Consider the following 15071-nt stretch of genomic DNA (forward strand, 5'->3'; position numbering starts at 1 on the left):
ACCCCCTGCTGAAGCAGGAGACCCTGTACTATTCCAAACAAGGGGTTGTCCAGACTCTTCTTAAAAGCCTCCAGTGATGAAGCACCCACAACTTCTGAAAACAAGCTGTTCAACTTGTTAATTGTTCTAACTGTTGGAAAATTTCTCCTTAGTTCTAGGCTGCTTTTCTTCTTGATTAGTTTAGTATCTAGGACCTAGCCTCAATCTTTAAGTTACTTTGCATGTTTTGGAACTTACCGTAGTGCTTGAACAAGATTGAGATTGGCAAACTGGTGACATTCTACAAAAGCCTGGAGAACTTGGAGATTCAGTGGATCCCTGGCAGGAGAACAGGAGCAAGATGAGAGACATGGATTTTTCCCCCCACCCCCCAAGCATATTTTCCTCTGTGGCCTGAAGGCCAGAAGTGAAACATAGATGTGTTTATTCACTGACAATGCACTTACCTTTGTCCCAGGTAATCTCCTATGGCTGTTTTATTGAGTCCTTCTCCCTGGTAAAGAAATTTAGCAACTTCATGTGCATCTAAGGAGAGTATCTTGTGTTCAACCAGATATTGAATACCCTGTTTGGGAAAACAGAGGAGTCCTATGAGTTAACTGTGAATGGACTGTTGGTTTCAAGAAATAAACAAGAACATGTAAAATAAGGGACTATAACAATGACTGATGGTTATTGGTATATGAACAACTTAGCTTAACTGGTTCTAGTTAAATAGTACCAGTTCCAGTTCTGATCACCACAATACAAAAAAGATGTTGAGGCTCTAGTCTAGAAACAGTGCAGAGAACAGCAACAAAGATAAGTGCCTATCAAAGAGAAGGATTAGGAGGGTCATGATAGCTATCTTCCAGTACTGAGTGGCTGTCACAAAAAAGAGCGGTTAGGGTTCTAGAAGTTGAGGATGCTCCATCACTGAAAGTTTTCAAAAAGAGATTGGACAACCATTTGCCTGGACTGATAGAAGATCTCCTAATCGAACAGGAGGTTGGACTAGAAGACCTCCAAGGTCCAAACCTGTTATTCTATGTTCTTTGTTCTATGACTTGAATTTATTTTAAGCCATGAATTATCCATTATCTCAAGACTCAGGAACATTCAGTGGCCTAAAGAAAGAGATAATAGGTTAATAATTTCTTCTCTGTGTATTTTAAGATTTCCAACAGTTTTCTTTCTCAAAATTCAGCTACAACAGTTGGGCCATATGTTCCTAGTAAGCAAAGTATAGCTGGATTCTGGAGCTCTGCTTTAGGCCCTGTGATTGTTGGAAATTAGAACTGAGATTTCTTAAGAGATTTCTCTGTGATGACATCATAACCATAGAATTCTCTTTCATGCATAAGTAACTTCCTTAATTAATTGCATCAATTAAGTGAAGATATTTTGTTCCACCAGTTCCTTATTGTATTTTTAAACGTGTTCAACTGTCTTCAACTTGCAGCTGTGTTTACAGTAGCACTCTTCAATGTGAAGGTAAGTGGGAAATGGTTCTCAGTGTTGATATTTTAGTGTTTACACACACATTCATATTTGAAGAGGGGTTGTAAATAGGGCTGAATATATTTTCTAGTTGAACTAGTTTTGCATGGGTAGGTTCTTTAATAATAACCTACAAATTGATCAGAAATAATAACACAACTAATAAAGTGATCTTAAAACACAATGGATATCAATCATCCTATCAAATTAAAACTGCAGAAAAAAACAATTACTACCAACCTGCCTTCCATTGAGGACCTGTATACTGCATGAGTCAAAAAGAGGGCTGTGAAAATATTTACAGGCTCCTCGCATCCTGGACATAAATTGTTTCAACTCCTACCCTCAAAACAAAGCTATAGAGCACTGTACACCAAGACAACTAGACATAAGAACAATTTTTTCCTGAATGCCATCACTCTGCTAAACAAATAATTCTCTCAACACTGTCAAACTATTCACATTAGGCTATTACTATTGCTATTGGTCTTCTCATCGTTCCTGTCGCCCATCTTGTGACTGCATGACTGTAACTTTGTTGCTTGCATCCTTGTGATTTATATTGATATTGATTGTTTCCTGATTGCTTATTTGTTTGCTTTATTTATTGCTGATTGCTTTATTTATTGCTTATATGACTATCATTAAGTGTTGTACCTTATGATTCTTGATGAATGTATCTTGTCTTTTTATGTACACTGAGAGCATATGCAACAAATACAAATTCCTTGTGTGTCCAATCACACTTGGCCAATAAAGAATTCTATACTATTCTATTCAAATTGTCCTTCGTGTTTTTTCTTAAAGGCCTTGTTCATATTCAGCACACCTTTACCCCATTGTAGTAATGTAGGTAGCTGTTTTTCTATTAAGATTCTAACTACCATTTAATGATTGAATGGTCACTTTTGACTGTAGTGTTGTTAGTAAGAGGAAGTAATTACCCTGAAAGTATCAGAAAGAAATAGTTCAGTGTGAAGTGCAATTCACAATGGGTTACAGTTAGTGGAATGCACAGAGATAATTACATCTAGAAAAGAAAGATAAGGATAAAGACAACCTCAGTTCCATCTTTGTGTAGGCAAGCCTGGTTGTGACAAATAGAAAGAAATATGGTGAAACCAAAACATGGGCATATATAAAAGCTCCAAGATGAAATTAGCTGTAGTTAACATAACTGTTTATTAGTAATTTTGATTTTCCATTTCAAGTGTAAGCTATCAATTCCAAAGAAGGGAAAGACGACTGGAGAAAATACCAATGCACTCTTCATTCATTTGTTTGTTTAAGGAGGCGGATGTTGAAAAGGATGGACCCGGACCACAAAAGAGCAGAATATGTTGTGTATACGTAGCATTTTTCATCAGAAAGAGGATCTGGGTTGCTTTCTGATCATTTGTTAGAAAGAGGATCTAGATTTCTCAGAGCTGGACCTGCCTTTCATTATATGGCTTATTTCATTTCTTGTAATTTCATAGTGGTCTCATTACTTGGCTTTCAAAACTTTTATTCAAGTTCTCTCATCTTGTCCATTCTGTTTTTCATGTAGTATATTGTGCATAAATGTCTATGGTTGTGGTGAAATCCAATTTATTTTATTACCAGTTCTGTGGGCGTGGCTTGATGGGCATGGTGTGGCTTGGTGGGCGTGGCTTGGTAGGTGTGGCAGGGGAAGGATATTGCAAAATCTCCATTCCCACCCCACTCCAGGGGAAGGATATTGCAAAATCCCCATTCCCTCCCCACTCTTGGGGGAAGGATATTGCAAAATCTCCATTCCCATTCTGGGGCCAGCCAGAGGTGGTATTTTCTGGTTCTCCAAACTTCTCAAAATTTCTGCTACCGGTTCTCCGAACTGCTCAAAATTTCTGCTACCGGTTCTCCAGAACCTGCTGGATTTCAGCCCTGGTCTATGGAAATTCTCAGTCATTCAGGTCATGGTGTTTTTTTTCAAGAGGCAACTGGACTTTCTGGTTTTTCTTTGAAGACATTTCACTTCTCATCCAATATACACCCAATCTATGTATATTGTACATAGTTATAAAAATTTGGCTTAGATAATAATGGGTGTGTGGTTTATTTTTTTAAAAGAAAGCAACTAAGAGCCTTTCTCCAAGACTGAGTTAAAGTGCTATCCATCAATCTTTGAGCCAAAAAGTCAAAAACTTTATTGATGTTAAAGTTGCTGCATCCATCAGTTCTCTATTCTTCTATTGGCACAATGCTACCAAATGGTGTCATCCTTATTCATTACCCATGGGGCATATTAAGAAAGGACTTTGGAGAATTTCTTCCAAAGGAAGAAATTTTCCTTCCTCTTTTTTTTTTCCTTCTGACCATAAACATTTGAACATAAATACATTAAAATCTAAAAAAAAAAAAAAAGAAAACCCGGTCCGGTCGGAGAGCAGACGGTTTTTGTAGAAAGTGGATTCTTACGCAGCAAGTATTGCTTTACTATTGTCATTAGGCCAGCCAGTAATACAACGTGATGAACTGGTCCCAGTAAACAAATTACACCTTTTTGTGGGGGTCTTGAAGCCATCTTCAAAGAATGAGAGCTGGGGCTGCCGATCAATCCAAGAAGAAGATATTGTTGAACTGGGTTGCACAGAGTTTCTTTACTTCTTCTCTGCATTTCCTTCTGTTTCTTCTGCCTCAAAACTTACAACCTTTGTTGTAATTTTCCTTCCTCTTATCATCATCTGACTGATAACAGCTATCAATTACACTCTTTGTTGGGGGATTGGGAGGAGTTGAATTTTTACCAATGGCTGGTCTCGCAGATTTAGTCATCTTTAGTCAAAATTCACTCTGACTTTGAGCAAATATTTCGCATACCTGAGTTCAACAGGAGCCAAACTATTATCTGACAATGGGGATTATTTTGATATGGGTTTAATGCACTAAATCCACTCTCAAATGGAACAAAAGCTTTAGTGCTTTTCTCAAAGACCATTAAAGCCATATTCAAAAGCAGGGCAAACAATAGATAACTCGGTGGGGGTTATGTCCTGAAATGGCAGAGAGAAAGAGAACTACTTTCTCTCTCCCTCTTAACCATCCAGCCCAAGTACCAACACCTTTGTTTCAGCTGCTATTTGAGCTGGTTCCTAAGATGCACATTGGCTTTGAGACATGGTGGGCATAAAAGTAATTCATTCCTTCCTTCCTTCCTTCCTTCCTTCCTTCCTTCCTTCCTTCCTTCCTTCCTTTCCTTCCGATGTAGTTCGTCAGCAGCCTGCGAAGCTGGCAGCAGAGTCGGACAGCGATGAGGCTGAGGAAGAACAGGGGCCAGTCCTGGAGGCTGGGGAAGGCCCGGATGAGGGCTGTGCGTCAGAGGCAGAGATGGGGCCAGGGTCATCGGGGAGTGATGTGCGGATTTTGGAGCCTCCAGAGGCTGACAGTAGAGAGGCAGAGGAACAGGAGGAGCCTGTTCCTAGTGCATGTATGAGAAGAGCTGCCAGAAGCCAGGAGCAGCTAAAGCAGAGAGGACGATTCAGGAATAGGGCCAAGAGATGTTTGGCCCCTCCCATAAGACTTAAAAGACCAGCAATGGCTCTTGGCCTCTTTGCCAGAAAACAACTGTTGAGAGAATTGCTTCTTGTTTGGCTGTAGTTATTTCTTCTGTTCCTGAACTGTTGCCAAGAAAAGCCTTTGGCAGTTTGCCTAATTACCCCAAGGTCAGAGATAACTAAAGACTGGTGTTTTGAGGACTTTGCTTTCGTTTAATTTAGAATATGCTGAAAATGAGTTAATTCTCAGCTGTTTTAATAAAATCTGTTTGTTTTTTGGAACTGTTTTGCATTTAATATCTGCTACATGGCCTGGGTCACAACACCTTCCTTCCTTCCTTCCTTCCTTCCTTCCTTCCTTCCTTCCTTCCTTCCGTCCGTCCGTCAATCAACTGTTTGAAACATGAAAGCTGAGATTGTCAAGGACCTCAATCTTAAATTTAATCTGAAAGACTTGTTCCTACCTTAACAGGATCCATATTGAATTTCTTCCGTCCAACGCTCAAGTTCTTATCCCTTTGAATAAGTTTGCTGCAAATATAAAGATAGGATCAGAGCACAGGGAAAAACAAAGGAAAGCCACTTTCTCTTTTTTCTAGCTGTTTTTTTGCTAAGTCCCAAAAAGTCCCAAACTTCCCTCATTGGATGCATTCAAGTTCAGTTTATACAACTGATTTACTTAATTTTAGGCACATTAAATCTCAGTTTTATATTAGACAAAATATAGGTACAAATTAAACATTACTAATTTATAAAATAAAAGGAACAGTATGAAGCAGAGCAGATCTCCCCTGGTGTCTCTCTGTGCCCATTTTATGGAGCTTTTCATGCAAAAGGTTAATTAATTATAAGTAATATTATAAGCAATAGAACCAGAGTCAGTTTGGTCTAGTGCTTAAGGCCTCAGGGTAGAAAGCCAGAGACTAGTGAGTTCTAGTCCCATCTTAGCCATGAAAGCCAGCTGGGTGATCTTGGGCAGTTACTCTCTCTCAGCCCAACTCACCTCACAGGATTGTTGTTTGTAAGGAAAATAGAAGGAAGAAGGTATGTTGGATATGTTTGCCACTTTGAGTTATTTATAAAAAATAATAAAGCTGGTATATAAATAAATATTTCTATTCTATTACATACTACTACTTCTATAGTATAGTATAAATAAGACATATACTACTCTTGGTCTCTGTAATCTTATCTTTCAAATCAAAGTTTCTATTACATATATTGTTTAGAAGATCACTTTAAACACTTGTTTGGCTAAGTATTTTTGCAATTTTGGCTTAGTAATGTTTTCAAGGAAACTAGGAAATGCTGTATGATTGATTTGTCAAGTTGATGGCATATAATTGTTCATAAAGATACGCCTATCCTAACCAAATAAGCAAAGCAAAATAGCAATTTAAATGTAGAATTTAAAGAAGAAACATTTTGCATTTTTGACTAGTCTGGCTTGAAAAAAACATTAGATTGCTTGTGTTCCTTGTGCATATAAAATCCAGCTGTTTTTTTGGATCAGTTTCTAATCCCCCCATGGAGCTCTCCCAGGTCCTGAATACCTGATACAGGCAGCCTGTAACTAGTTTTTTTAAAATAAATAAATCCAAAAACTGCTGTTACAAATTGTAGGCAGAGTTAAATGACAGAATGGCAATTCTCATTTCAGACTAACAGATTAATCAAACAGACATTAGGATGCAAAGCAAGCTGTATAACTCTGAGTGCTCTTAAGTCTCAGCTGCTGCAGCTTTTCCCTTAGCGTATGTTGCTTAAAATTCAGTGTTTTTAAAACTTTGGCAACTTTTAAAATATATGGACTTCAACTCCCAGATTCCCCAATCAGTATTCTGGATCATGGTTAAACTCAATTCTTCACTAATTTAACTAACATAGTAAAGGCTGTTGTAAATGTTTCCACATTTGAAATGTGGATTTAAGATGGCTGTTACGTATAAACTGGGTTAATAAAATCACAAATGAGGAGGTGATAAGCCACCTGGGAAAGCAAAGGGAAATAATCAAAGCCATTAAAAAGCAAAAGTCAGAGTATTTTGGACATGTGAGGTGACACCCAGAAAAATACAGCATCCTTCACTTAATCCTCCAGGGAAAAATTGAAGGCAAACGAGGCCCAGGCAGAAGGAGAACATCATGGCTTGAAAACCTAAGGGACTGGTTTATTTATTTTTATTTATTTATTTTCATTTATATGGTTTGAACAAAACTCAACAGCACTTTTTCATACAGCTGTTGACAAAAATAGGATTGCCAACATGATCGCCAGTGTCCAATGATGGACATGGCACAAGAAGAAGAAGTAGTAAAGGCTATTAGCTGCAACAGGAAATACCCTTTTTGTATAAATTATTTGCAAGATCCCTTGTATTTACGGGTAGAATGACAAAAAAAACTTTTTTCCCCTTCTATATACAAAGAGAATTTCTATGTGGAACATCCAACATTTCCTCATTTTGTTTTATATACTGTATATTTACTGTATGTAAGTATGTATGTATGTATGTATGTATGTATGTATGTATGTATGTATGTATGTGGCTGGCACCTCACCATGATTGTGCTTGCTGGAAATGATCAATCTCCAGAAATATTTCAGCAATCTCTTGATTTATTTTCTGGAAGCAAGAAAAACAATGAGAATGAATATAGGGAGAAGACAGTGACCACACTGAATGTTTTCCAAGTATTCTGTATAGAAGATAAGGTGGTCAAAAAAAAAGACCAATAATTACATGCCAGGTAAACAGATACTATATTTTTCGGAGTATAAGACACACTTTTTTCCCTCCTAAAAGAGGCTGAAAATGTGGTGCGTCTTATACTCTGAATGTAACCCCACCCCACCCCCGTCGGTCCTCACCCTTCAGCCTCCGCACAACCTCTTCCTGGCTGCAGAGACTGCCACCGACAATGGGGCTCTGCATGTCATATTTTCAGCCTCCAAACGCTCTGTTTGAGAGCCCTTCAAGGCTGCGGGGATCGTCAAAGCACATTGCTGCCAATTGCTGCCCAAAAACGCGAGATGTTTGGAGGCTGAAAATGTGATGCACGGTGCCCAAAATGGCTACCCAGAACAGCTGCTGCCTTCTCTTACCCCTTCCGTGCTTCACCTGTTTTAGTCATTGGAGCTCCCTCTGGCAATCAGCTGTGCTTTTGAAGCTGTTTTTCAGCCCCAACACGAGCAAAGGGATCTTCCGTGCTTTGTTTGCTTTTCTGATTGCTGCTCCCTCCCACGATCAGCCGGGCTTTAGAAGCTGTTTTTAGCCCCAACCAGCCCCAACCTCAAAACCAGAGAGCAAACTAATGTGCTTAAGCTGACCAGGCTAAGGGTGCTAGCCAGATGAATACCTGATAGGCAGAATTTTTTTCTCTTATTTTCCTCCCCAAAAACTAAGGTCTGCATACTCCGGTGCATCTTATACGCCAAAAAATACAGTACTTGCATTTTTCAGTCATTTCACTTTGATGCAATACACACATTTATTTATCCTTATAATATCTGTCAAGATATATTGTTATTATGTCCATGATACAGATGAAAAATATATGTGGAAAGGTAGAGATTCTTGAGATCAATAAGTCACAGGCCAAGTAGAGATGGTCAAGCAACAAACTTCTAGTAATAATGTCAGGAGTCTTTTCCCAAAAGCATAGTCATTATCCAAACATACAGTTCTATCTCACAAGAAAATACTCTTGACTTTATAAGACTTTTTCTATTACCTATAACCCTATTAAATCCAGGGTCAAAAATTACCTAGCTGCATTATTGATTCAGATAATCCTTCGCTTTCTCTCAGTCATCCCCAATCAAATGCTCTTGACTAGACCTCCTACAATTTCTACTCCACAGTCAATAGGCATGTGGAATGGGATTTTGCAAATTGTAGTCTACCCCATCTAGTTTCCAATTTCATTTTAAACTGTATCTTATTCCAATTTCATTTTAAATCGTATTTTATTCCAAATTCATTTTAAATTGTATTTTATCCAATTCCATTTTAAATTGTTTTTATCAGATTTTAGTAACAATTTGTGTCTGGAACTCTGCACTTTAATATGGCCCATGAGCTAATCAATAAAGTAAACACAACTCAACCCATCTAGTTGGTGAACTAAAGTGATTCCTACCTGAATGTCTTCCATAAAGTCTTTCTGATGCTTCTTCATTATCTCTAGCTCAGTCACCTCAGCATCATTTAAGTCAGAAGAATCTGAAAGAGAGAAACTTTTTTATTCCCACTATAAAACACCCTGCAGTAATAAGAGTAAGACCCCAAATGGCATGTATGGTAAAAAAAATAAAAATCCCAGATACATGTAGATTCTTTCATTCATCTTCATTGAAAAACAGTCAGGTCTAGACTGTCATGAAAGTTTCAGGGGACAAAATTGTTAGATTACTCCAGAACAAAACCCACGAACTCTCATTAACAGAACAAGTAATATAAAGTGCTCACAAGGAAAGAAATTTGAGTCAATGAATGAGAAGTCCAGGTACCAGGGCAAACTTCAACTTCAAGTGGGTAGTCAGAAGATAAGTTTGGAAAAGAAGAGTAACAGTACAAGGCCTGAAGTAGATTGATGATGTTGATCCCAGAAACGGAATTTGCATTAACTAGAAACTTTTATAATGAGAATTCTTTCTGGTTATGCTTCTGTTTCAGCTATTTCTCAGATAAATGACACCATATGGATGTTATTGAAAAGTCTGTTTATGTGCTTTTCATTGTTAAAAGCAGAAGCTGTGATGCAAATCCATGCAGATGCTGCTATTCCTGAGAATTTAAAAGGAGTTCCAGATTTCTTTTCTGGCTTAGATGCAAGGCAAGCTAAACTGATTATTCTTTCCTATTGTTACCATTTTTAGAACATATCATGATGCCTGCTGAGCCATCTTCTCTGAATAGATATCTTCTTCTGGAGAATGAAGTTTGGGAATGAGTAGGGATTTGAATCCAAAGTTTTCAAGTGCTAGTCTGTCACTTGAATTATTCTACTAAATTCTATGCCCTTATCCACTTAATTTTTAAAAATTAACATTGTGGGAATGACAGACCCGTTTCCACAGAGCTGTTTCAAATTCACTTGAATTAAAAACTTAATTTGGGAATTGCTGTCATCATATCCTAATAAAGTGAGTGGTTAAAAATCAGAATAGTGCAAGCAAGAGCATTCCATGTGACGCTCTGTGGAAGTGAAAGTTGAACTTTGGAGAAGCAAGACAGAAAGCATATTGATGTTTTTGAACTCTGGCATTGGAAAAAATCCATCACAATATCATGGACAATGAAAGAATGGATCATTGAACAAATCAATCTAGAGTTCTCACTCAAGACACATAGCACCAGGCTGACATTATCTTACTTTGGACTCATTATGCAAACATCTAACTCCCTAAAAACATCCTTAATCCTGGTAAAGGTGGAAGGAAGGAGAAGAAGAGGATGATCAGCTGCATGACGGATGGGCTTTGTTACAGTGGCAATGAGTGCACCCTTGGAAGGTCTGAAAGACCTAATTGGGGCAGATTGTCATGGAGAAAACCTATGTGGTTGCTAAGAGTCAAAAGCTTGATGGCACATAGTCAGTCAATGAATCAGTCAAAACGAGAGGTTGAGCAGAATAATCTTATGGATGCTTTTAACCAGTGGTGAAATTCAATTTTTTTTTACTACCGGTTCTGTGGGCGTGGCTTGGTGGGTATGGTGTGGCTTGATGGGCGTGGCAGGAGAAGGATACTGCAAAATCTACATTCCCACCCCTTTCCAGGGGAAGGATACTGCAAAATTCCCATTCCCTCCTCACTCCTGGGGGAAGGATATTGCAAAATTTCCATTCCCACCCCACTCTGGGGCCAGCCAGAGGTGGTATTTGCTGGACTACTCAAAATTTCCACTACCGGTTCTCCAGAACCTGTCAAAACCTGCTGAATTTCAACCCTGCTTTTAACTCAATACAGCCCTTTTGAATGGGGGAAAAGCCGGGGAAGAGAACAAATAGATAACCAAATGGAATTACAGCAATACATTTAGTGAATGATCAAGTACTTTGTGTTATGAGAATGACTGCCTGTAGCTGTGGAAGAAGAAAGGTGGATCTGTTTTTCTTCCTGCCAGGTGTGCTTATGCAGAGGTTTGCTTTAAAAGCAAGCAGGCTTTAGCTTTAGCGGAGACAGTCTATAAAAAGGTGAGAGTTGGGTGAGTTGCTGTGTGTTTGAGCTGGTATCTGCTCCCATTTGCTCCAGTAAATTGCTTTAATCTTCCACGATTTCTTTCAAGGAAAACAAATCCTCTGTGTGAAGTGCTTGGGTCCCAGAAAACTCACAACATGGAGGACTGCATGAGTAATTTCTTAGCGTCATTTCCATGTATATCCTGAAAGTGGTCCAAATTGGGCAACTATTTTGTTGTGACAGCATACATATGCAATGACAATGAGAGCATAAAACCTAAAATTTATGCCAGGACACCTGTTGTAATATCCTTATCTATTTTCCTCCCACTTGAAGGGAGATTAAGATGGTAGAAGATTTTGAAAGAAATGGAGGCCTTATCAGAAGCTGTCCATAAATCTTACTCTAGGCTGTGCATAGTTTCTGTTTAGTTCTCAGAAACGGGGTGGCTGAAGTCAGAGATAAAAGCCACAAAATGGTTTACTAAAGAAGCAGAAGTAGCAAGGCGTCAGAGTGGCGGTGGAGGATAATACTACAGTTAAATCATGAATGCTTAGCAAATATTTGTCTATTAATGAGAAATAGCTATTGTAACTGCAAATAAATGTATTTATTTGATGTATAAATTGTACCATTTATGAGGCGTTCATTCTAATGGAGAATAAAGGTATCACAGAAGCTTATCACACAAATGTAAATGTCAGATCTCTCTCTGAGGGTTGTGCTTTGCTTTAGCTAAATACTGATATTCAGAATGGACCTTAGTTAGTTTAGGGAAATTAATGTTTAGCAGGGGTCAGGATTAGTTCTTCCATTAGAGAAAATGAGATGGTTCATTTCCAATAGGAGTTCTGCAAATTTAACTCACAGTGGTTATTGTAATTATTAGGACATTTTAAATCGCACTCACATTGGTTTATTTGATTGGTCTCTGCTACATGAGAACAAATATTCTTTGCAAGCACATTCAGTAATTTAGTAGCACATCATTTTATTTTTGTCTTGTTTTCTTCTGTCGGGTAGAAAAAAGGAAGTTTAATCCATTGGTCCTGGAAACTCTTTCTCTACTTTGTATTTCACATGCAGATTATTGCTAAATATGGTCAGGAAAAGGGAAGCCACCACCTAGACCCAAGGTGAAATTTGGATAGGAAAAAGGAGGGAGAGGAACAAGAATCCCATTCAACATGCCTTTTTTTGCCTTGGCTAAATTTTTAAAAGAAAAAAAGAGGAAGGCTGATGTCTAATTATTTTTCACAGCCTTGATGTGGAGCCTGACAGAAATGGTGATATCAACAGAGAAGAAGGACTGGGTTTTTTTTTTAAATGAACTTTTGTCACTGGGAGAGGCTATTGATACATGACATTTTAAAAAAAAAAACTTCCAAGTTTGCGTTTTTCCATTGAATTTAGCAGTATGATTTCCGAACAAAAAAAATGTTCCAAATACACTCATAGATTGCACAATCTCTGTTCTAGATCAGAAAACATTTACATTCTCATATTTTTCATTGGCATCGAGAGATAATTCATTTCCTAATGTTTACCAAAAATTGAAGTCAAACTCACCTGCATTTTTGAGATTTGTTAATTCAAAGGTTTTTAATAGATTAAAAAATAGTTAGCAAGCAATTATCAAACAGGATTAAAAAAAAAAAGTTTGCAAACTTAGTGACTTCTAAAAAGCATCAACCATAATTGGGAAGATGGTTATTCCCATCATGTCCCAGTGCTCAAAACCCATCAAAACCGGGCTGGCCTAATTTTTAAATTTTTAAATTGTTTAATTTTAATCTGAATTTTAATGGGGTATTTAAACCGTTCGGCCAAATTATTTAATTTATTTTAAATTGCTTTTAAATTTTGTATTTTGTGTTTTTACCTTTGGATGTTCACCACCCTGAGTCCTTCGGGAGAAGGGCGGTATATAAATTTAAAAATAAAATAAATAAATAAAATAAAATCAGAGATTGCTATCTTGTGGTCTCCGCATTGGGAGTGACTGTTCTAAGCACATGTAGACAATCTCCTATCCCCTCCTTGTCCAAAGAGATTCTGAAGAACCAGGCTACTCACTGGCAATACTCTTTATTGCAGTCACCGGCTTGCTTTTTGTCTTCAGTCTATTATTTCTTCCACTGGAAATCTAAGATTCTTTCCCCTTAGCCCAGGGGTCAGCAACCTGCGGCTCTGGAGCCACATGTGGCTCTTTCACCCCTCTGCTATGGCTCCCTGTCACTCAAAATATGCGTCACAACTGCCAATGTGCGACACCTGTCAGCACCTGATTTATTGAGCTTTTCAACCCCTGGTAGGCTAACTATGGATAAATCCAAGAAAAGAAAAGTTTCAGAAGAAAAAAGAACGTTTAATTCAACTACATATGCTAGTTTTGTGGCCATATAGTCAGACACGGGAAGGATTTTGTGGCTCATGGTGTTTTTTTGTTTTGTTTTTTCTGTGGGAAATGGGGCCAAATCAGTGGTGGGTTTCAGCAGGTTCTGACCAGTTCTGGAGAACCGGTAGTGGAAATTTTGAGTAGTTCGGAGAACCGGTAAAAATTCTGACTGGCCCTGCCCCCGTCTATTCTCTGCCACCCAAGTCCCAGCTGATCAGGAGGGAATGGGGATTTTGCAGTAACCTTCCCCTGGAGTGGGGAGGAAATGGAGATTTTACAGTATCCTTCCCCTGCCACGCCCACCAAGCCACGCCCACCAAGCCATGCCATGCCCACCAAGCCACACCCACAGAACCATGTGTAAAAATTTTTGAAACCCACTATTGGTCCAAATGGCTCTTTGAGTGTTTAAGGTTTCAGACCAGTGCCTTAGCCAATGTAGAAGTGACATTTAGGAAACTGGCTAGGACAGAGTACTTTTCCAAGCTTGAGATTTCGTATATATTTTATTAAAAGTGCTCCAGACATGGAATGTACCCTTACGTGCATTTTCAACTTCCTCTATAAACAGTTGTTTTCATACATTTCCTCTGAGCAATGTTCTACACAGTAGATACAAGGATCACAGAAAAATGTACATTGAAGGTACAGTTGCAAGGTTTCCTAGGTGAGCCTTTAATCTGGGAAGACCAAACCAGAGTGTTTGCAAAAACAAAAGCAAAAAAAAAAAAAACCCAAAGTAGAATGGCTAACAATGAAGAGAGTTAACATATTAGAATCCCCAAGAATCCCCAAGCCAGTGAAACTGGCAAAACATCCCATCCAGTACATGCATTCTAACCATAGACTGTTTAGTCCAACTGATAACCATTCTTTCAACTGGCAAATTCCCCTCAAAAAAGTTTATTCTGAAAGCAAATCTGAGTCTGGAATCCTATACATGTAGAGTAAGTCTTTTGGACATTGCTGGGCTTCTTTTTCAGGAGAAACACAAGTTCTGTGAATGCAAATTTCAGTGAAACTAAAATGCAGAACAAGATGCAAAAAAGGAACAGAATTCTTTTAACAGCTGAGAAGAACATTTTATGCATAGCTACAGCTGTTAACTTTTCCTCTTCAGTAGTATAACTATTGTCTGCAGTATATTGTCAGTAGTATGACTATTGAAGACACTGAAATACTTGTCTTCTTTTCATCTGGCCACATTGGGACATCTTTTCTTAAAGACCTCCAGAGTTGTAGTACCCATGATTTCTGGAGGCAAGTCATTCCACTGATTCATTGTTCTAACTGTCAAGAAATTTCTCCTTAGTTCTAGGTTGGGTCTTTCTTGATTACTTTCCATCCATTGATTCTTGTCCTGCCTTCAGGTGCTTTGGAAAATAGATTGAACCCCCTCTTCTTTGTGTCAGCCTTTTAAATATTGGAACACTGCTATCATATCACCCTCTAGTCCTTCTTTTCTTAAACTAGATATACCCAGTTCCAGCAA

At 38.3% G+C, this 15071-nt stretch overlaps 1 protein-coding gene across 1 annotated transcript; it reads right to left on the reverse strand.

Moving 5' to 3' along the window:
- Positions 1 to 442: 442 nt before the first annotated feature.
- LOC139319844 (cytohesin-4-like) lies at positions 443 to 12756 on the reverse strand. The gene is made up of 6 exons (XM_070947894.1): positions 12751 to 12756; positions 11814 to 11832; positions 9138 to 9220; positions 7557 to 7621; positions 5459 to 5525; positions 443 to 565 (listed from the first exon to the last, which is right to left on the reverse strand). The coding sequence occupies exons 1-6, from the start codon at positions 12754 to 12756 to the stop codon at positions 443 to 445; spliced, it is 363 nt and encodes a 120-aa protein (XP_070803995.1).
- Between the last annotated feature and the right edge of the window lie 2315 nt (positions 12757 to 15071).

Source organism: Pituophis catenifer, unplaced genomic scaffold (assembly GCF_029215685.1).
Source record: "Pituophis catenifer annectens isolate HBS135680 unplaced genomic scaffold, rPitCat1.0.hap2 SCAF_7, whole genome shotgun sequence".
Taxonomy (NCBI): domain Eukaryota; kingdom Metazoa; phylum Chordata; class Lepidosauria; order Squamata; family Colubridae; genus Pituophis; species Pituophis catenifer.